General features: G+C 40.1%; 2 protein-coding genes across 2 annotated transcripts in view; both read right to left on the bottom strand.

Moving 5' to 3' along the window:
• si:ch211-285f17.1 (sickle tail protein homolog) overlaps positions 1 to 17,404 on the bottom strand; it is a 105,468-nt gene extending 88,064 nt beyond the window's left edge. The window contains exon 1 of the mRNA XM_034862469.1: positions 17,156 to 17,404. Coding sequence (XP_034718360.1) covers positions 17,156 to 17,225 — 70 coding nt within the window. The 5' untranslated portion in view covers positions 17,226 to 17,404. The remainder of the gene's footprint in view (positions 1 to 17,155) is intronic.
• Positions 17,405 to 18,890: 1,486 nt separating this feature from the next.
• LOC117938074 (OTU domain-containing protein 1) lies at positions 18,891 to 21,079 on the bottom strand. The gene has a single exon (XM_034862406.1). The coding sequence runs from the start codon at positions 20,874 to 20,876 to the stop codon at positions 19,452 to 19,454; it is 1,425 nt and encodes a 474-aa protein (XP_034718297.1). The 5' UTR covers positions 20,877 to 21,079; the 3' UTR covers positions 18,891 to 19,451.
• Between the last annotated feature and the right edge of the window lie 2,469 nt (positions 21,080 to 23,548).

The raw sequence follows: 23,548 nt of genomic DNA on the forward strand, positions 1-23,548 counted from the left end.
TTCCAATTTTCCAGATGCTGACAAAAAGATGAACATAACAGAAAACTTAAACTCCTTGGCGGAGGAAAAAAGTCAAGATATATCAACTGACTCCCACATAAATATTGAGATTTTGCAAGACTGTGCTTAAGGGCAACTGCAAATTATGATTTATGATTAGTAATCTTGAACGGAAGTTTGTCTGGAAGTTTTTTTAGGTGAAATGAAAAGGAACAAATGGCTGCCCTTAGGTTAGGACATCAATCTAAACACATGTGGTGTGGTTGAGAAAATAATTCACGGACATACAGCCTAAAACATTCGAAATTTGTAGTTAACAGGCTAAAACTTGCTTAAAAACAGACAGTATTGACACTAGACACAGCATCTTCTTAAAGTGATCAAGTGGATGAAAACGTCTCTGATAAAGCCAACTGCTTTTGGGACCAATGTCATGTCATCTTACTTTGGTGAGCTCCTGTCCCTGGAAATAAGCAGAACCCCTTCTTAACATCAACCCATAAGAGGATTATTGTAACAGATGCTGAAATAGAAAAAGGTTTACCTCAAATGTTCTCACGATTCACATGAAGCAAGTCAACAAACAGCACAAATTGTAATGATCAAAGAGTCAGTATTCATTTTTTTTTTACAGCTTTCAGTGAGAAGCGGTTCTGGTTGAAGTCCCACTGTCCTTGTCATCATGAACACGTCCTGTCTCTGGGGCCCCCCTGTGGCCTTTTGAATCACTCCTGCTCTTTACCTTCAATGGGACATGTGAGCATACACATGCTCAAAACCCAAAACACACAGTTTGGAAACGTCAACCTCTGAACTTATATTATCATCGTTGCCCCAGAGGCAGCGGCTACGCATTAGGCTCACAGCCTTCGTTCTATCCTTTATGCCTCAGCATTTTAGGAGAGTTTAGCTTCTTATCTGGACAGCCTGTCAAGTGTGTTATTCTAGGGAAACGGAATGCTTCTACCTGAAGTGTATAAAGAGGATAAGAGGAGAGACAAACCACCACTCTATTTACGCTGATGTAAATAAGAGGCTTCTCCATTCTCTTTATGGCTTATTGATTTTTAGTTTAATGGCTGGCTGCAGATAGAAAGAGAAAACAGGGAGGGAGAGATGGGAAGAAATGAGTAGTTCCCGAATTCTGAAACTGCAGCATTTTTTTGGGAACAAAATCAGTGCCACATTTAATGGCATTTATTAGAATAAATATAAGGAAAAAAACATGTACTTTCCCCCACACACACATACATACAAACACAAGCTGCACATTGTGTCATAATGTAATTAAAGCCCTTATGAAACAGTACTGTGAGATAATTATATTGTCATGATTCTTATGGTAATGTAGGGATTTTTGTTGTAATATGATATACTGTTTTTTTCTTAAGTTATGTTACAAAAAACAGTTTAAGTCCGAACAAAAAAAGGTTGAAACCTTTCGGTCAGATGTGGTGGAAAACACAATGAACTTCTTCACATTCTGGGTGAACTATTCTAGTATTACAGCAAAGGCTTTAAGGAGGTGACATGTCCAGAGTAATGTTTGGGCTGTTTTGGATTCAGCAGTCAAGAGAAAAGGCTGCCTTTGCCACAAATACAGTACACAGCCAAAATATTTATGACCTAAATATTTGCATCAGCTCAAGAAACAGAAAAAGGTTAATATATTAAAATAAATGCAAAAGTCCAGCCATGCATGAGAAGAAAGGGAATATCTCTGAGATGGCATATCTAAAATTCTGTAATTCTATCTCCCACCTGCTCATCTTAAAAAGAGCTCAATTTGATATGATACCAAAAACACATGGGGGCATGCATTAATGTCACACTGCAATGACTTGTTAGATATTGTTGCTGGCATCATGTAAACAACTTGAAGAGCTAAAGGAGTCTTTTAGTGACTCATGTATTATGGACTAGGAGCATTCGTGTTCTCTGTGCTGGAACAGCTGCGACCTTGGCTTCCTCTTACTTTTGGCTCTTTGAAAAAAAGGGTAAAAGTAGATGTTTAAAACATACATCATGCGAGCACTTAATAAAACAAAACCTCATCCCTGTACAAAATTCAAACTGAAATGCTTGTTCATCTGACGGATGCGAAAGGTGTCATGTATGGGCGCCAGCTCCACCAACTGAGCCATCCGGGTCCCCATCATTGCCACTTTCTTTTCTTACTTATTTTTTTTATTTTAAACCATTATTCTTTTAGTAATCAGCATGGACATCCGAGATCAGGGTGAAAAAGTGTTATCCCCCAACAATTTAAGATTCTTCTATAATCAACATATTTCTCTCTAATGTGAAAAACATTCCATCCTGTCATAAAACATACCGCACCAGAATCTGCTCGCTGAAGGACATGAAACTTAATGTGGTCAAGCATGAATTCCTCCGCAGTTATTCTGGCAGTTTTTCAACCTGAAGTAAGTAATGTTTTTTAAACTGATGACTACTTTTCCGACATAAAAGCTGTAGTGACCAAATTTATTTCATTTTTGACCTTTAACATGTGAAAATGCCATTTGTTTAAGCGCACTCAGGGGATTGTGAATAATCTCTGTGTGTGTGTGTGTGTGTGTGTGTGTGTGTGTGTGTGTCTGTCTGTCAGTCTGTACACAGGCTTGCCAAGGAAGTAGATTTTCATTGGATTGTTTCATGGCTCAAGTATCTAAATCAAGCTGACAGCTTTCAAATGACATATTATCGCCCCCATTACTTTGCATACTTTCATCGGTGAATATACTCCTCTTAACATACCACATGCATTTTGTAAATTGTAAATCAGACTGAGTTGAGCCATGTTGAACACATGTTGAAAATTGTACAGTGGCAAAAAAACTGTATATCACTCATAATTTAAACTTTACATAGGTTTAATCAAAGTATAACCTTATCCCCAATGTGTGTTGTGTATTAAAACCATTAATTCACTTAAAAACTCACTTTAATCTTTAAATATTTAACCTATCTAATCTATGCCTGCACCAGATAGATTAGGCCAGCCAGATCATGCAATGATCTACAGATCTTCCACATTAATGATCTACAGATCTACAGATCATTATTGTGAAATTTCTTTCATTCCTCGTTAAGCATCTCTAATGTTATTCCACTGAAGGGCAGGAGGCTTAGCCAAGTGCTTGGGTGGGAACTGACAAATAAATATGAATCTCTAAGTGGTTGTGGGGATGAGTTCAAAACAAGTGACAGTGACATGTGCTCTGTGGGTGGAAAATGGCCTGGAGTGGGGGGGTTAGAAACAGATGGAAAAGTAAAAAATAATTTAAAAAAAAACGAATGACCAACATTTGTATAAGTATTCCTTGCAGTCCGTAAAAAACTATTTTTTATAGAACTTTAAATAGTCATAAAATATTAAAGAAGAAATAAATCAAAGATTTTGAAAAAAAACTAAGGTTACACTGATTAAGACTTGACAGTAGTTTTAGAGATAACAAGAAAAAACCCACACCTGTCATCATAGTTTGATTAAATAAAAGAAATATCTCAATTGAAACAACAAAGCTCTGTGCAGTTCCAAAAGTCTAAGTAGCGAATGAATAACAGCTCAAAGTGAACTGCAGTGACAGCAAATATCAGCATCCATGTCACAGCACAACAGGAAGTCCTCCAATTGTACACATAAATGCAAGTAGGCAGACACACATGCACACGTGCACGGCCACTCAAACACAGAAGGCTTCAGTCAGCAGCAGAGATCTGCTGAACCAAAAGCACGGACCAGGGCCTGGACAGAGATCAGAATCTGACACAAAAGGACACACAGTGATGAAGACACAAAGAAGGGCACATGAGGGAACTAAATACGAAGCTTGAAATAGTTCTTGTGTAAAAAATAAATCAGTACTAAAATAGTTAATGATAAAGGTATGCGGCAAGACTAGATGAATGGCAGGCAGAGGTAGAGGAGCTAGTCTGCAAGATATGAAGCTGTGCTTTATGGATCGGGCCTCAGGACCAAGATGAGGGATACAGATTCATGAGCTTCACCTCTTCTCATTATGCTATGGCCCAAATGCTACTACACAAATAACGAGCTCCACTCTTTATGGCTTTTCTCTATGGCAATAATATGAATTAACAGTCCAGTTCCTCAGCTAGAAATAGCATTGACTTGAGGCTAATTGTAATATATTGAACAATAAATAGCTGCAGTTGACAGCCCAGCCTATGGGAAACAGAGAGTTATGTCTAATTTTACTGTAGGATGAGTGTATTCTCATGCCACAACATCTGTTGTTTATCTACTTAATCTCAGGCCCCCTTTTTTGGAAAACAATAGGGTTTCTGTAAGCGTCATTTAGAAGTGGAAGTTACTACTTACTGGCAAAAGTAAAAGGTATCGCTTGACAAAAGTCAATCCCATCCACGAACAGGCAATGACACAGTGAGTCTATGTTCCCCAGAGTTAATTCGTCAAATATGTCTTTTCAACAGGAAAGGCAACCTAACTAGAGCACTGGCACACATGTTTGTGATTGACCTTCAATTCCAGAACTTAGAACAGAGTTTCTGATCAACTACATGTCTGACATCTACCCTGACCCTTTGCCATGTCACAGATTTGCGTTCACACTGTTCAGTGTTTGTGTCCAGTTGAGACAGAGCTGGAACCCTTTTGGTGTGTTTCCTGTCCTTTCTCGCGCTCTCCGTCTCCCACTTACCCAACGTGCTGATGAAAAGACATCAGAGACCCTCAATCAGGGCTTAGGCATCCTTAATGAACTGATGAACTTACCCCCAGACGCAGAGACGCTCTGGGTGCTGGAGAGACTGATTAAAGAAAGAAGGGGAGGGGGAGGAAGAAGAGTGGGGGGAGGGGAAAATGAATAGAAAGAAAGGGAAGGGGGGGGGGATCCTCCTCTCTCAAGGTAGAACTGGTCCTTCAATCTTGACTGCCCCTCTGCTCCAACCGGAAGAGGGAGGGGGGAGGGATTTGGCCAAAAACCCTGGAGTCTGATCCTCATTAAGAAGCACAACGAACATCAAAGACCAACCCCAAACCTCTATCAGTCAGGAGCACCCACAATCCCCATGATATTAAAACTCCCGGGCGCTATTCAGTGTCAAGTTCTGAGGCAGGCGCACAGGCTCGGGTGACTCAAGGTTGGGGGACTTTAAGGAACCAAAGGTCAATGGAAAGTTTGAGCTAACTTTTCCTCACCTCTGTGATTGGCTGCTGCTGGATAAGCTTTCTGCTGGAAGGAGATGATGATAACTAGCAGCTGTTTCTAGATAATGGTAACTACCAGCTGTGAGACAATGCAAAACATTTTAAATTGTTTAAAGTTAAAAATTAAAAGTCTCCCTCCTGACAAGTTTAAAGAGTTTATTCAATAGTTGTTGTAATGTACAATTCCTTAAAAGATAACTAAAATAGGAAAAATCAGTTTCATAAGACATTAACTCTGGTCAACAACTTTTTAGTCTTACTTGCGAGGGTCACTTTTCAGCTTTACTTTCCAGTCCCATTTAGTCTATAACTCTGAAGTTGTATCGAGGTCAGGACTTCATGTGCCATATAATCCTTTCAGCTTTTCCAGTTAAGTTAAGAGCCACTCTCATACAGTGCTAGCACTAATATGAAGGTAGAACATCTAAGGGTACTCTCAGTGACTGTTAAAATAAGCAGCGTGTGCATAGGGGCTGAAGTGCATACTAATCTTCATGGTTATGTATTTACATTTTTATAAGAGAAAAGACATGATGCTAATTTCTCAAGATAGGAGGCCTCCAGATAATTAACCCCAAAACAATGCATGCTGGTAAATGGTAACACAGTGTTTTGAGTGCATTGTTTAAACTACAATACACTAATGGGGGTTAGTTCTAAAAGAAGCCTGAAAATAGTAACTACAGCTTTTAACTTCACTCAACTTGATATTGATAACCTAAATAAATTTTAAGCAGCATTCACTGATTTCAAACACAATATTGACATTTACAAAGATTCTCTATAACTAAAGATAGCACATTACACATATGAAACTGTACAAACTAACTGTTTTCTAAGTGGACACGACCTTGATTGTAAGTGTGGTGAACTTTATGTGGATATATGAAAAGTTACATTTGCAAGATGTATTTATGTTTTCTATTGCTAACATTAGATGTTTCCAGAGCTAACATCCATATTAAGCATTACAAAAATAAGTTGTGGTGTTGTGGTTGCCAAACAGATTTTTCCATCTGAAAAATGCCATTTTAGTGTCAAAATGTTCGGGAGGAATGTGGCTTGTGAAAATTGGGTCACAATATTTACTTATAGTTGTTATAGGTGAAAGAATCTGTCATACTCTGCGTTCATGTTCACTACTCCTATTGTAATCAATACACTCGGGATTTTCGGCGAGTCTCATGTAGTGAAACCCATGTGTCACAGATGCAGGAAATTACTGTCAGGGTGTTTTAGATGTCTAAAATCACAAACATATATCACAATATGAAGTCCTTGAGGCAAATGTTACTTGTTTATATATCTAGCAAATCAGCCTGTTCTCATGAACCATTCGTTCAAAAAGCCACAAAGAATTAAACACTGTAATTTGTAAGCATTCCACATCTATTTACTGGCTTTTCTTCTGGCTTTTTTTCGTAGGATATCAAACGTTTTGGTGTGCATACATTTTCATACAATATCATATGGACCCATTCATGAAAATGTGTTGAGCAGGTTGATGACAGCAGTGAACTGTTAAAATTGTGGGCCGTAAAACCAAAAAAATCAACTTAAAGATGCTAAAAAGGGCCTTGTCTTCCAGAGTCAGGTGATATTTCTCTGTGGGTTTGGCACTATGAGTAATGATCTTTACTTTAAACAATGTTTAATTGTATTGTTAAAATACAAATATTGATTAGTGCAGCTGTAAGTTAAAGATTAAAGATCAGTTGATGTCACTGTTACAGTGGAGGATTAGTTTACAGTGTTTTCCCAATCTAACAGTAAGTGAAACAAATGTACAGACTACATGTTGTCCTTGTGAGAAAACTACAGAGACCAACAAGTTAAAAAAAAGAAACCTGCAATAAAGTAAATCTTATCTCATTTTTCTGGAGGACCGGTCCCGAAGTCCTTTGCTCACCCTGGAGCTGAAAAACTGAGACTGTCAACTCTCTATACAAATGGACACTTAACCTCTTCTCAAGAGAGGTATCTAAAAAACTATGAGAAGTGCACACCGTTTGGCTATATAGTACATCTTAAGGAGAATATAAAAGCTGAGTATACATTACACCCTGGGGGTCCAAAATGAACAGCTGGGCAGACTCCGGTCACAACTGCACAGGATGACTGATGGGGCTGTTTCTATCATAAACGCAGCAGGCATCAAACATCCGCTGATAGCTCCTCTTTCATCTGGCTGTGCTGGGACATGAACCCAAAAAGAATGCTTGAGATACCCCAAAACGTGGTTAGCAAAGTACAAAAACAACTTGCAGATCCATGCATGATGCTAATACGTACACAGATGAACATTTGGCATCCATCTACTATTATCTAAGTTTACAAGCAGCCCATGTGGTTAGAAGTGACGGTTCAAACAGAAGACAACATAATTCATCCTACTTAAATATATGAAAATATCATCTAGCTATTGTTTTATTAATTGTGCTCAAGTATTATTCACAACATAAGCCCTATGAATTTAACCAAACAACTACAAAAAGCAGACAAAAACCCACACAGCATAGGATCTAGACTAGAGGATTGGAGCACCAAAGTCTTCTTTAGGCAGACTGACAGAGCGAGTGAACGAGAAAAGCAGAGAGTAAAGGGTCTCGCTGACTTTGCCTAGCTCAGTCATTAAATCTCGTACACAACTGCTGGTCTATGCAGTGGTTCCTGACAGTAAAGTCTCGCGATGTCCAGCTTCCCAGCCATAAAAGAGGGTCGGGACATCATATTTGATTATTAAATATCACTGAGTTTCACCTCTTCTACTGCAGCAGCTGTAAGAGCTTTGATAAGCTAAAGTGAAAGGTACGTTAAGCTGAGAAAAGCCGGGGAAGTAGAGGGTGTGACAATAGTCAGCTGACCGCAATGAAAAACATTAGAGTCTTTATAGTGGTCAAAAATGAATTTTGCATTTCTAAATAGTAACATTTCTGAAAAAAATAAAAAAGCAGGTTTTTTTAAGTGCCCTTTTCATTTCTCAAATCAAGGAGGTTGATTGAAATTGACTTGATTGAAATCTGGTATGGGGCTAAACACGAGAGAAAAGACTCTTTAATTAAAAAATCATTTATCTTTAGATTACAGTTTGGATCAAAGGATCAACAGCCATTTTCTAATGGCAGCGCCACACTTATTGACATGCTCTTATTTCATAGACCTTTCATGGAGGGAAGTGGATTAGCCCAACGTGACCTGAAAATTTACAGAAAGTGCCAAAGAATTTATTGCAAACAGCAATGCCGATTATTATTTCCTCATTTCCACATAAAGAATGTTGCTGTCGAGTTTTTATAAGGAGAATTGCTGACGAAGCATTAGGTTGCCACTCACTTTTCTTACTTATCAAAAATAGAAGTTGCGACCAGCTGGAAGGGAAACTTGCTGTGCAACTGCTGCTGAAGGTGGAAGAAAACGTAGCTGATAAAAACGAGCTGTGGGGAAATCTAACAACTTCTCAGCACTTTCTAGATGTAGGCTTTCCTCCCACAGCCCCCTTGCTTTGACCGCACCCAATCAGCGGCGACCCATTCCACTTATAAACACCCACTTGTATCCTCGCACTAAACCTCCCATTCATCACATTGACAGGGGTGGCTTGCGGTTATTGACTGGGAGTGGATACTTTTCCCATCCACAAGCTCATTTATCAAATTAGATACTACAGCAAAATGTTTGGAATGTTAAATGAGTGGTGTCAGATGACTTGTTTTTAGCTAATTGTGCATAAATTACTTGAAATCAGGAGGGGTTTATCAAATACAGTAAATTACTGAGACGTGGGGATGTGGTTCCTCTTATACCTCTTTCCGTTATGTTGAAATAATTGTCTTAGGTGTCTTTGTTTGTGCTAATCATGTGTATAAGCAACACATACTTCCCACAAAATATTATTGGATGGTAAAACAACTCAAGGACACACATATAAAGGCAGTGGATGTGCATATTTCTTGCAACGTTAAAGGAATAATTTGATATTTTGGGAAAGACACATACACACTTTCAAGAGTATTGTTGTCAACTTGAGGTTTACACTCCAGGCTGTCTCTATGCCTGGCCAAGAAATTGTCCTACACATAACAAATAGTTGTTCTCACCCTTTTTTGTATGGATTAAACAGACTAGATACAACTTACAGTAAGTTAATTAGTAAACGTTAGAGCTGCTACTGGGCAGATATCGTCACCCTTGGAAAAACCAGACAAGCTGTTTTCAGTTGTAATTATGCTAAGCTAAGCGGCTGCTGGCTGTGGCCTTATATTTACTGTGCATATAAGAGTGGTATCAATCTTCTCATCTCATCAAATGAGGTTAAAAATGCTCTGTCCTTCACAATAACAATGAGGACTGCAGACACAGAAGTTTGTGTGTGTGTGTGTGTGTGTGTGTGTGTGTGTGTGTGTGTGTGTGTGTGTCTAGGCCGACCTCTGTGGCAGTGACCCAGATCTTATGATTGATTTGTAAAGTCATTAAAATCTCAGCTAGTGAATAAAAGACTCAATGTCGTCATCATGAAGTTTGAAGATAAGCCTAAAATAAGCCTAATTATCAGGTGCTCGCACACACATACTCAGTGTATATATACACAGACGGACACACAATTAATATTAAGCATCAGTGCACAACCTTACCCAAATAAACACTGCCTCATTTTCCCCCACATATCTTTTTGATATTTTCCTTTGAACATGACCTTACTGCAACATCAAAGGAAAGGCTATTTGACTTCTCACTCATCTGCGTCCAAGCCAATTTTTTTTTTCCTGTTGCTGCTTTAAAAAACAATTTGGAAAAAAAAGTCATTGGGGCTGGTATTGTGCATCATTAGTGCTTGCTGAGAGCAGAGAATGTTATTACACCCTGAACCCAACACGGCCCACAAATACAGCCAGACTGTCTCTAATCACCAATAAAGAAGCACAGATATTTCAAGACCACTGCTCAGGGCGGATGAATGACAACTGTGCGCAGAGCTGTGTCATCCTTTGGGAGTCATCGTTTTTACAGCGAACATTCCCATCTGTGTCTTATCAGGCCATAGATCCTTCCAGACTTAAGATGACTATAAACAAGATAGAAGTGTTTGTTTACTCCTTAGCTGATTCCACTGGTGAGAATAGAGCAGCGCTGGGAAATAACAATGCTGTGTTGTCTACGGGCGCTGTGAGTGACTCATTTGCAGCAGCCAATAAGAAGCTTTAAGTGCCTGGTGCTGAGAGGCCTGTGTGTCACTTGTTGCTGCCAAACAGGTGAACTTCATTATATCCTGATTCTTTGCATAACAGGCGTTGAATTTTTGCACTGACATCATGTGCTGCTTTAGTTCTACTGCAACTATAGATATTTTATCGGGTCCTCCTCACCAAGGAACTCATGGAGGGAGATTCACATAGAAAAAATTTTTATTATTTTAAAAATAACTTTTTTTAATGACTTCTCTCTACAGAGCACGGACATCCCGCTGTTGAAGAGACAAGAGAAGTCAGAAGAGGGTAAACATTTCATTGGGCAAAGCTTCATGATGCACAGCAATTTCGTGAGACAGAGACAATGACTCAACCAGAAGTAAGTCTAGCCACAACATACCATCTGCTCTGCAGTATATTACACTCTAATTGTACATCTCTGTGATGTTTCTTTTTTTGTGGTCTTTTCAAAATATCATCTCCCTATGACTTCCTGTCTCAAAAATGACCTTTATATTAACTCTACTTTCTCACAAATGCTTGATGGAGAAAAAAAATGTTAGAAATCAGGAAATAATATGCAATAGTTTCATTGTCAAGAGTAAGCCAAAGAGAAAAATAGTTTGATCACTTGTGAGTTTTTAACATTAGAGCCAAAAAAAAGTGAATAAAGTGCCTGAAAATATATGAAAAGGTCAGCAGAAAATGGATGAAACATTAGAATGCCGGAGATTAAATACATATTACTAATACATATTTTAGAAGATGGTCCTTCACTAAATTAGACTCTTCTGAAATTACCTTTTTCAGCATAACTTAAGCATCTTAATAAATTAAAATAAACAATAGTATGATAACGAATCAACATTAGCTTCAATAAATAAAAGCTTGTTGGTTTGCTTATTACACAAAAAATATCTTTGAAATTAAACCTAATGCAGACAGGCTCTTTGATTCACTAAAGTCTCATGCCTCAAAGTATGCTCAGTATTCAAACAACAAAAAACAAAGTGGATATCATCTAAAGGTTACTGCTTTTTCCCAGAGAGCGACATCCACAGTTAAAGCTAAAAAAACAACAGCATATTACTCTTGGGCACCGAAGGCCACAGCGCACCCTTAAATCTTTGTGTTTTACACTCTAAGGAAACTTAAGAGCCCTTAAGGGACAGGCTTTTAATCCTCTGCAAAAACAGCTGTTTAGTGTCTCAGGGGCCTGCCTATTTCTAGAAGGATCATCTCAAGTCTCTATCCAATGTGATCAGCATTTTCAAATGGACAGACAGCAGCCTACAAACAATGACATTTCACCCCTTTCCCGAATGGACAGCAACTCCCTAAAAAGATGACATTAATACCAGTGAGTGGACTACATATAGAAAATATGTCTCAGGAAATTAAGGCCATGCTTTATCCTCACCTTCATGACTATTTTGATTTGTTTTTATAAGCTGAGAAGACAGCCGCCGCCCCTTGTTTCTAAAGCTCGACACCAGCACATACACTATCTCCATTCCTGAGCTGCTGGTAAAGAAGCTCATTCTGTGAATATTATTCCAACAAATCATTTGCCATTTCCAGGGAATCGCATATATGGACTGCAAGTAGATAGATAGATAAATAGATAGATGTTTATTGATCCCCAAAAAAATGGGAAATTCCTGTGTTACAGCAGCAAAATCAGTCACAAAGTAGTATGATAGCATGCAGTCATGTTTATTGTTTCTTCTGGGCATCCGGACAAAGGGACACTGATAAGTGATTACATCAATGTAGTCTTAGCAAGTGCAGAGTGGAAACTCAACCATTGTTACTGGAGACAGCAGCACTCCAAGGTCTACCATTTATTATGAGAGAATGTTGCTTTAAAAAACGTTTTGACACATTTTTTGCACAGCACTTGATTATGTATGACAAATTATTGACAAATAATGTGTTGACTCAAAAATTCTCAACAAAGTAAAGTCAGAGTAGTGCAAATGCCTTTCATTTTTAATTCATCTGATATACCACCCAGCCATGTTAAATAAAAGCTACAATTTGTAACTTTTCACACATTCGAGCTAAAGCAGAGAATGTAAGTGTTGCACAAATGACTTGTAGTATCTGCTTGTTGTTGGTGTGCAGTGTGCATGTTGCAATTCCCAATATCGGCATGAAATATCTAATTATCTGCAGTGATGAAGGTAAGAAAACACAGGAGTTGTTTACTGGACAGGTGTGAGCCGACATTCCCAGTCAACAACACTTCTCAATACCACACAGCATGCTTGTTTGTGAAAAAGCAGAGGGGGGATGTTTTGTGATCATGCTCAACAAAACAAAACATGCAAGAATAAAATTCCCCTTGCAATACCATGGATATATTGCCGCTCGGCCAGGCATGCCACCCTTAAATATGCACTTCAATATTCAATAGAAAATTCAGGGCTTTCCAGCTGGAAAGCAGAGTTTACTTTGCAGAAAAGACAAAATACTTTCATCCAGGAAAAGCTGGTTGGTTCCTCGGAAATGTCTTGATCCAAACCACAATCTTTTTTCTAAACTTAACTAGTTGTTTTGGTGCCTAAACTTAACTGTCATCGCCGCACAACACTAACTTTTTCTGGCTAAACTCCACTATCTAGGCCCTGAAAGGACCTTCATCTGGCAGTGCCTGTAGCCGGCTCCCAGTCACCTATTGGCTGCTGAACAACTGCCGCTGGTAGCCGGCGTCCCGGAGCTCTCCGACGGCTAAAAACAACCAGCAACTGCCGCTTGGATTTTATCGTTCTATTGCACTATGGATTGTTGACGTTACAGAACTTTACTAAGTTTAAGTGCTTCTATTTTAGGTATGTAATAGTATATTGGTGAACTAGCATTGATCACTTTATTCATCACACTCCAGCAGATGAGCTTTACTCCATGTAATATCTCGACAAATAAATAAATTTGGACTATGAAATGTAAGACAATGGTAACGTGTCCATAACAATTTCCTAAAGCTCCAGGGATATCCTTAAATTGCTTGTTTTGTCTGATCGAAATTTCAAAACAAATATGTATATTAACAATCACAAGAGAGAGAGATGCAGCAAATCTTTACAATTACGAAGCTGAACCAAGGTAACGTTTGGCAGTTTGGCTTTAAAAATGACTTTGAAGAAATGATAAATGTAAGTAATCGATGATTAAAATGGTTGTCGGTTCCTTTTTTCTTTTGATATACTGATCAATTCATTGACTACTCATTTTGGCTATAATTAAACTGGCATCATATCTAGTCCTAAATGGTGTTAATTATGAATATTTTAAGTAATAACAGAATCAAATACATATAAACTTCATGTGTATTAAGGGCAAAGTGGCGTTCCATCCCACAGTAATAGGACAGTGTAAAGGCAGATGGATCTTGAAAGGGAGTTGTGGAATGACAAAAAATTTGGACTCACAACAAGTCTATTTGATCAAGTTGGCTTGTGGACAAAGAGACATGACAGACTTGAATTAATGGAGAAAGACCGATGGAATGAACTCGAGTAACAACACCAGTTAACAGAACTCCTTGGCAGAGAGCTTAAAGCGGTTTCTTCTGAAGCTCAAGTTAGTAATTGAGATGGATGTTGAAGAGCTCCACCCTCTCCCCATGAGAACTGTTACCAGACTGATGGGAAAAGAGAAGGCAATATCTGCATTCTGCCATCCAATCAAGGCTGCATAACCTTCTCCAACCAGTTGACATACTCTTAAATCACTGGGAACCTGAGATATAAAACGTCATGACTCAGAGTGCAGCTGTCCGAGATGTTAAGCAGCTTACTGAAAGACATATCACTGTTTTACTTGTTGAATGTGTGGCTCTACAGACAGCCATTTTATAATGACGCCTGTAATCACCCACTATATGAAGGATCAACCTTTCACAGACATGTTGGTACTTCCATGTTAACCTGGTCCTACCAGACTCTCATACATTTCATTTGTACTGAGAGTCTGGCCACTCTCCATTGGCACGTGTTAACTTCTTTGAAGGCGGGTACTCAGTTGAAGTTTTAAACTATTGGATCTGGACCCCAAGCCACACTGGATATGCCATAACCAATCGCTAACATTTGGTTGTGACGTCGGCGTAGCACCGCTAGTGTTAGCCTTAACCGATTCCTTCACCACTAATTGAGCGAGCTGGAAAATCAAACTTTTCCTAAACCCCGTGGGGAGGAAGGACGCAACAGCATGGCCAACAACAAAACTCAGCAAAGATTGTTCTTGCTCGGGCTTTAACTTGTGAATATTCAGCAGCATTGCCACAATGGACCGAATGGCTTCGCTCGCATCTTTCTCTGCCGCCACTCAACTACAACTCTAGCGCGCGGCCTCAACGTTCTAAGACACTCCCTCTGTTCGCTGATTGGATCAGTAAAGATTTGACTGGAGAGAAAACAACAAGAATATACCACAAACCCAGGCGCAGTACTGAAGGAAAATGAGCCGAAGTACGGCAGATCCAGGCTACTTCTACGTAGCAGCAACTAAGAAAACAGACACTATTACTCCCGCCGACTCTCTGTAATTTTACAAACACAGCTTTTAATGCAGACTGAAAGGAGAAAGGTTAAAGTAATAATCTGTCACACTTAATTATCCTCCTTTTGCTGCTGGCACAAAACAAGATTATTATACAAGACATATAACCTGTTTGTGAAAGCTTTACTAGGGCTTTCCTAGGAAATGTCCTTTGGCACCCAGCAATTAATGTGTTTGTCCTTGCCAGCAGCATCAGCAAGGAAAAACTGGGAGTCAGCATGAGCAGCGAGAAACACCCACCATGGCTAAATAAACTGAAAGAGTACCACAGCTAAAAATACTAACTTTATCAACGTATAAATGACCCTGAGAAAAGTATGTCACGGTGCCTCTCATTGCTTGAGAGTTAAAAAGACACAACAATGGCCATGTCTCTTCAAAACTGTCAAAACATACAGTAGATGTTGCTGCATACTGCTTTAAATGTTAATTACACAGAATCACGAACAGCGCTCCATCACAGCTGCTTTGACCAACAAACTACTCACATTTGATGTCAATTTCCCAGCTGACGCCGACATCATTAGTCATTATAGCAGTCTAAAAATGTTATGAAAATATGATGACTGAATGAGTATTAACACTTGGTGATCTATCCCTGAGAGGACAATCATGCCAGCAGCTGGGCCTTGACCCAAGAATGGTTGTGAGGTTGTGCAAGTAAGAGTGGTGTGTGTGTGTGTGTGTGTGTTTGCGAGTGTGTAAATCAGTGAGAAAGAGAGAAAGAAGAGAGTCTGAAACTTGACCCCTTTATGACTTGCATTTTGGACAGCAGGAGAAACGGATGGTCTGAGTCAGAATATGCAGTTCACTGCTGAAGAAACCAACCCAGCATGCCTTGCAAACAATCTGAGCTTGACCGGCACAGATCATCCGCATCAACTTTTCACCCCACTGGCCACATGCATGTTAGTGAGTGACTAAAAACACATCAAACTGACAAAGCAGCAGTGTGGCCTCACAGCAAAAAGGTACCGGGTTTGAACCCTGGTCGTCGAGGGCCTTTCTGTGTGGAGCTTGAATGTTGTCCCCGTGTCTGTGTGGGTTTTCTCCGGTTTTGGTGAGCGTCTGGCACCGTAAGGCTGCCGTGCATCACCGAGGTTGGCGCTACACATTGGGTGCTACACATAGCCCCCCCATGAAGCGCTTTGAGTGTCTATGACATGATAAGGCTCTACATTAATGTAATGAATTAATTAATCAGCATAGACACAAATACATCACCAAACATGTACATGAGCTGTCATGGACCCAGAGTGTGCGGTAGATGCACCTCTGGAGGGCTTTGCAGCAAACTGGCAGTTTTCCACTGCGTCCTTGCTCACGTGTCCTGTCACTCAACCTGTCACCATGGAGATGAGCTCAGCTTCTCTGTGTCTCATGCTGTAGTGCATACACTGCAGCACACAGCAGCAGAGGCAGGCACAGCTGACTCTGTCGCACCTCACGTGCAATCACATCTTTAAACCCTCACTGCAATGAAAGCACAAGAGCCCTGAATGTGTTGCTGCTACAGTAACAGCCACTATACCTTCAGCCTGGGGTTTGCAGTGAAGCGGTCACTAAATGCATCTCAAGGTGAGCCCTATTTTACAGAGACAAAACATTAGGAGTGTCAACACTCACTGGGGATAAAAAAAAGTTAGCAGTAGCACATAAAGGGCAACTGCCAGTTCAGATAAGTGTAGTGGGAAGGGACTAAATGGGATCACACCACTGATGGAGAGGCAGGGAGCATTGCAGGTGAAGGGTCATCACAACCTCCACAAACCAGTCACGCATAGGGAACATAGCACATGTGCAATATAACTGAATAAATGATCACATTTCCTCAAAGACACGGGGAAATAAATAAAGGTTGACATGATAAAGGCTATATTTTCAAGAACAAATTTTGGCAAGTAGAGATGTATAATCATTTAAGCAAAGCTTCATGGAGCACAAGTGTTTCCCCTAAGTCAGCTGAGGTTTGGTGTATAATAACTTAGATTAGCCTAAGGCTACAATAAACAATGTTTATGAAATAAAAACACATATTCTAATTCCAACTCTTCCCAACTCCTAAACTGTAGCCTAGTAATACAAATACTACATATTAAGTTACTATGAAAAGTATCTCACCTCCATAATAAGCAAACAACCTTCATGAGTTTAGTCTTACTGGGGAAATCAAGGTCAGAGATTACAAGTTAAGAATGTTCCTTACTGTGAAATTTGGGACTTCCTTTGTGCTCACTGGGAGGAAGGTCCACGAACTGCACCCGGTGTCCCGACATGATCGATACCCCCTCTCAGGTCAGAGCCGTACGTGAACGCAGACTGGGTTCTCTGTTCTCCGGGTTTGTTTCAAAGTATCCGGTAACTTTGGAGCACGCGGGGGCTGAACTGCGTCGAGATGACCGCGTGTCCGTTCGTTTGGCGGGTGGGAATCATTCAGAGAATTACTACACATACACTACACACACACATGCACACAGACCGGTGGGGAGCGTCTGTCATTGACTTCCCGGTGCCCTGAGCGACTCCATGCTGACTGCGTGCCAGTACTGCGGTGAAGCAGCCCGCTCGGTCCACTCTTACCTGCCCTCTGCTCCGTAGCCCACATCCCTTTGGGGTCCATACGGGACACACTGGAACAGGAAAAGGCACTATCTCTCCTCCCGCATTTAAAAAAGATGCCCCTATGTCCACATGACTGCAGGGTTACATCATCATTGTAAGCTTTTAGGGAAAATGATACAAACAATTAATAAAGTTTCTTGTATGAAGCTGAATACGGATGTTTGAATATCTATAAGAGCCCATAGTAGGATAGCCATTTTCGAGTGACCTAATCAGAAAGTAGACCGTTTTTAATGAACTATAACTAATTCAAACGTTCTATAATCCACAATTCCTCTATTAGTTCCCCATTAATAAAACATTTTACATGTTGTTTTTAAAAGTCAGAGCTCTGTGAAGCAATTTACCCAGAGCATTAGGTGCGATAACGCCACGTTTTAATCATTTTAAAAAGAGACACACATTTCTTTAATAATCAAGTCACTTTGTCAAAATGTATATGGGGGGCTACAATGCCACCTAAAGGAAGAAAGGTGCAACGCTATCACCGGACCTTCACAGCGTCAGAAAGGAGTTGGACAAAAGTACTACAAACAATTTGATGCTGTCTGTGGACAGCATCTTTGATATTCTCGATACATTAAATTGTTTTTCTAAAGTTTTACATGAAAATATTTTCTGAAATGTTCTAAAACTGAGAAAAGGTGAAAGTAAATTGCTAAAGAAAACACTGTACACTACATGTTCAGCATCAAACAGCAGACAGTCAGAGTCCAGCTTGTAAAGCCAGTTATTTCCCCCAGGAGACCAAACACAGAGCTAAAACAAAAAGAATATTGAACTTACATTTGCCAGTTGGCCAGAAACAGGACCCAATGATACTGTTGCTCTCTAACTGCTGGTTGTGTAAATAATCAGGTGTTTTCTAACAAATGTGAGTTTGGCATAGTGTCAGCTTGTTTCCGCTGCTTCCAAGTTGCAAAAAAATCTGTTATTGTGAAAAAAAATTCAATATGAAGGAAACCAAACTAAATAAATCCACAGACTACAGGGACACCATACTTTAGTGTTCTATGGTGACACAGCACAGCTCCCTTGTGATCTGTGTACTGAGACCACAGTCACTAAAACACTAAGTTTGCAGCTTGAACTGAATTAGAGGCCAGAGGTTCCCGAGTCTCTGCATTTAATGAATTCAAACAACAGGGGGTGGAGGACAAGTACTCCACACATCACTTCATCTCGCCTGCCTAGCTGCAATTGAAAAGATGGATCCCCATTACAGGAATGTACAATTCTGACCCCAACATGATGTAGCTGGTAGTATCATTCTGATTCAGTATCAGTAGAATGAAATCAAACATAACATCACTGCAAAGCAGGTTTCTTCAAAACTTTATTTTGAAATATTTTGTCAAAAGAACTGGAATAATAGAAACGGAACAGTTGAACTGTTCCCCCGGACACAATTTAAACCCTCTGGACTTGTCGCATAGGACTTTTGTGCAAAGAGGAGTAGAAATACAGATATTAGACAGCAGCTGTAGTGACAAATGGCAAACCAAGTGTCCCTGTGATTGGCAATGGTCTACAAAGCACAAATAGTACAGAAAACTAGCAGGTCTACCAATAAAAGGCAAATAAATACTCAAAAGCACTTCTATGTACAGTAACTGATCGGCTTTAAAAAAAATTCAATCATGTCAATATATCCCAAAACTATCAAAAGGAATAGGCTCCCACACTTTCAGAAACCACTGCCGCTAATTTGGCAACACTAGCATATACAAAAACCAAAGTATGTGCACTGCACTTTTTCTCTCACGATATAAACCTTATAAAAATATAATTTCAAGCATGTAGAAACCAAGCAAAATCCATGGTTCTGCAGTCTACTGTGTCAGTGTGCGTCCTTTAATTCTCAGCATACAGTTTTTCTTTCACACGGATCCATTTTGCTCGATGTACATTTTGGATAAAGAGGCTGCCATTGACTTTGCCAGGTCCTCATCTCGTTTCCTCTGCATCTGCGAGTGTTTGCACCAGTCCTCGTACTCTGGGTTACGGAGACACTTGTCCAGAAGGACGTCATAGTGACCATTGCTCAGCCAACTCAGCCAGATAGACGCTTTGGAAGTATCCTCCTCCCCGAGATAGTGCACCATGGTGGAGACGGTGGGGCTCTCCAGACTCCCCCCTGTCGTCAGGTGAATGTTGACATTCAGCATCTGGCTCATGGCGAGAAGCTCCGGGTACCCCGCCCAGGCACCGTCCTGCGCTGCGTTGATCAGGAACTCTCCTACATCCCCTTCAATGATGGGATTGAACTCTACCAAGTGGTCAGCGATGTGGTGCACCGTTTGCTCCCTCAGCTCCCCGTGTCTCGCCTGGTCCCCGTACGTGGCTTTGCACACAGCTCTGTACAGACAGTTGCCATCTGGAATGATGTGGTACCTGTATTTATGCCTCTCCTGAAGGTACTTGTTCTGTTTCTCCACTTCAGCCAGGTACCGGGTGACTTTATTGTTGGTGTCCTCTCTCTCTTGACATCTCTGTGGAGACTCCTGCAGAACACTAAGCTCAAAGGCCCGTCTCTCATCTGATGCAGGAACAGCTTCGCCACAGCTGACATCACAAAAATCTTCCTTTATGAGGTCGTCAGGCGGATCTGCTCTGCAGGGAATTAGCTCCTCTTCATGTAATAAGTCGCATCCATTGCTTCTGAATGGGGCATTAGTCACTGAAAATGTATTATCCTCACTTGAATTTCCAACCCCCCTCTTGTTTTCTTCAATTCTGGGTCTACAGATGCTGTTACTGTGGAAACTGCGATTTCCAACCAGCTCTGGGCAGTCAGGAAAAAGTGCATCCGTCCCATTTCTAAAATGATCTATCAAGTCCCCAATCACATCTGAGTCACAGTCATCACAGAGAATACTTTGACCATGTTGTGAGTCTGGAGAGGGGGGTTTCGTCGTGGAGTCCCTCATGACATGGACAGGCAGAGACCTCTCCACTCCATCAGGTCTGCGGATTAATATCTCAGCAGTCGATGTGAAGTAAACTGGCCTCATAGATGAAGCTTCGTAACACGAAAAAGCAGGCATGTTTGCGGAAGAAGCAGTGTCTCTCACAGGGTCCTCGTTGGTGGTGGAAGTTGCGCCTGGTTGTGTAAACTCCGGTTTATGAGCGTCAGAGGAGCTCGGTGTTGTCCCGTTTAAACGCTCAGGTCCAGTCAATAAAGTTAAAGTAACTTTGCGAGACGATCTCGGGTAGTGTGTCAGCGCACTGTTGTACAACTGCATTTTGAAGGAGTCCTTTATACTGAACGGCGCAGCCGGGATGTTACGGAAAGATGACAACATCTAAAAATACGCTCTATGTCATCAACAACTGCAGAGTCGCAGGGAAGGTTTCCATGGTCCTGGGTCCTGACACAATGACAAGACACACAGAGACGAGTAGACTGTCAACTTTAGCCTCCTTGCGTCATTTGCCGTTGGGGTGCCTCCCTAATTTTAGACTTCAAACTGTAACAAGACACTGCTTTACCAGCGTCAAGTCACACGGAATGAAACAGATACGTCTTTCGTTCAAAAGCTTCAAAATAAATTTCTTATCGACGAATATATAGTTACTGTTAATTTTATTTTTTAAGAAATAGGCTACACTGTACACTTATCACAAATACTTTGTGATAAGTAACACAATGGTAGCCTAGTGGACTGAACACGTTAAGTCTGGCTCCAACTTATAACATTAATAGTGTAATAAAATGCATTTGATGCATTTACGGTGCCTCTAGAAATCTATTCAACCCCCTTGAACCTTTTTATGGTTTAATGTAGATTTAATGTGGCTTAATTTGACACTGATCAACAGCAAAATGTGTGCAAAAAGTGACCCAACTTGACAAAAATTAAATAAATGTTTGCATTAGCGTTCAGTGCCTTTACCTATTCAAGCTTAAATGAGCACACATACATCATCAGTATGGTGCAGTCATTTGGATGGAGAGGTCAGATAACAGATATCACCCGGGTTGTCAAGAGGTTTCAACTGGCTTTACATTGGCACTATATGGGGTCCTGTGCATGAAAAGCAGTCTGCACACTTTACTTGCACATACACATGTTCAGAATAATTCATCTAATATTAATCCTGCTATGTGTGTCTCTACTTTTTGCATTATGCTTGTGTGCGTGTTATGTTTATATTATTATTAGTATAAGAAGTACTGTCATTATATAAAACAGAAGTGCACACAACTTAACATTTACCATGCTGAATAACTTGGATCATGATCATCTCTTTTTAAAATAACTTGTAAATAGCAAATCAAACCCTGGCCCTGTGCAGACCCACCCTATAGTCTCATAAAAAAGGCAACATAAATGACTGGTACCAGACTAAACTGATAATTACAACTTTATTTTGAAGTCAAAGTAGCCTATTTGCCGGTATGGTCCATGCTGTTGGTATGTTCTAGACGCAGCTCTCCACTTTCAGGCCCTGACTGAAGCAGTGCGTCAGTGTTTAACCACTTGACATAGGTAAAGGATTTGATGTTTCAGTCCCAAAAAAAAAAGAAAAGAAAAGAAAAGTCACACAGTGTGTCCTACTGCTTAACTTAGTTCCACATAGTTGGATTAAAGTTATCTCCAAGCAAATGAAAATGTTTCAAAAAATGTAAGGTGAAAAATGGAAAAGGTACTATCTAGGTTTCGTAAGCATGACAAGAATATTACTCATCATAATCTGAATTGGCTTACATACAACATCTCTCTTTTCACACCATAAAAAAATGAACCAAACTAAAGCTTACAACATCGAGAAAAAAAGGTGAATTGAACTTTTTGAATTTTTTTGGCCTGCCAAATAAAAAAGGTCGTGCAAGTGCTTCAATTAGGCCCAGTTTATTTTAAAATGCTAAAATTCTTTTCATTTTTTTCATGGGATGATTATGATAATTACTACAAATACAACAGTATAGGCTATAATAATGTAACTGGCTGATGACTTAGCCTAAAGGCAGGCTGCTGCGTGCCTAACCTGCTCATGTCTCTATATTTAGCACTGACTGTTTCAGCTTGTCCGGTTGAAACTGAATCACACTACTTGTGTTTGGTAAGAGTGCCGAATTTACTAATCACCCCAATGACGTCAGTTACAACTGCAGCTTTAAAGTAAACCTATGATAAAAAGCTCATGAACTAATGTATGTGATGGGTTCAGCCCATTTTAATTTCTAATAACTTTGTCAAACACAGCCTATAAAAATATTATAACATCGAGCATTTTGGTGACTTTTTTCCCTTTTTTTAATCAAACGTCATGAACCGGGGTCGCATAGCAGTGGCCTACATGACCACCAGAGGAGGTCCGAGGACCTTATGTTTATCAAGAGATGTTCCATTCAAGTAAAGTACCACTCATACACACACGGGGGCCCCATTTAGCTTCACATGGAGAAATGAAAGCCTGTCTGGAACAAATGCATGCAAAGAAGCGGTGCTACAGCAGCTGTCGCAAGATTGTGCACCGCATACAAATGAGCGCATTGATCGTTTCTTCGCTGTACTGTTGTCTTTAGTAACCTGAACTGGTGCACTAACCTCCAGCTGGTACATGGCTCAACATCCCCGCATCACACCAACGACTGGTTTTACACATTTTCTTATTACCGCGAGAAGCTGGAGCTGCATTCCTTTACGTAATCATATTTTAAAGTAAATGGCACTTAAACCACAGGAAAAACGTGATTCAGTCCCTACAGGGATACAACATGACTAGTGTTACTAGTGACATTGGAGGGAAAAGTGCATTAGGCTGCTATCAACAACATTTGGAGGTATTACTTGGCATAGCATATCGGTTCCTTGTTGTTATAAACGATGATATGGTAGCTAAGTTAAGAATTTTAAGCTCTTACACAATAATAGTAGGCTAGTTTACATAGGCCTAGAAAACAATATACAACCGCTAGTTATGCATAATGTGTTATAGACAATAGCCTAAAGGAGATAAAACTACAATG

This window comes from Etheostoma cragini, chromosome 22 (assembly GCF_013103735.1).
Source record: "Etheostoma cragini isolate CJK2018 chromosome 22, CSU_Ecrag_1.0, whole genome shotgun sequence".
Lineage (NCBI taxonomy): Eukaryota > Metazoa > Chordata > Actinopteri > Perciformes > Percidae > Etheostoma > Etheostoma cragini.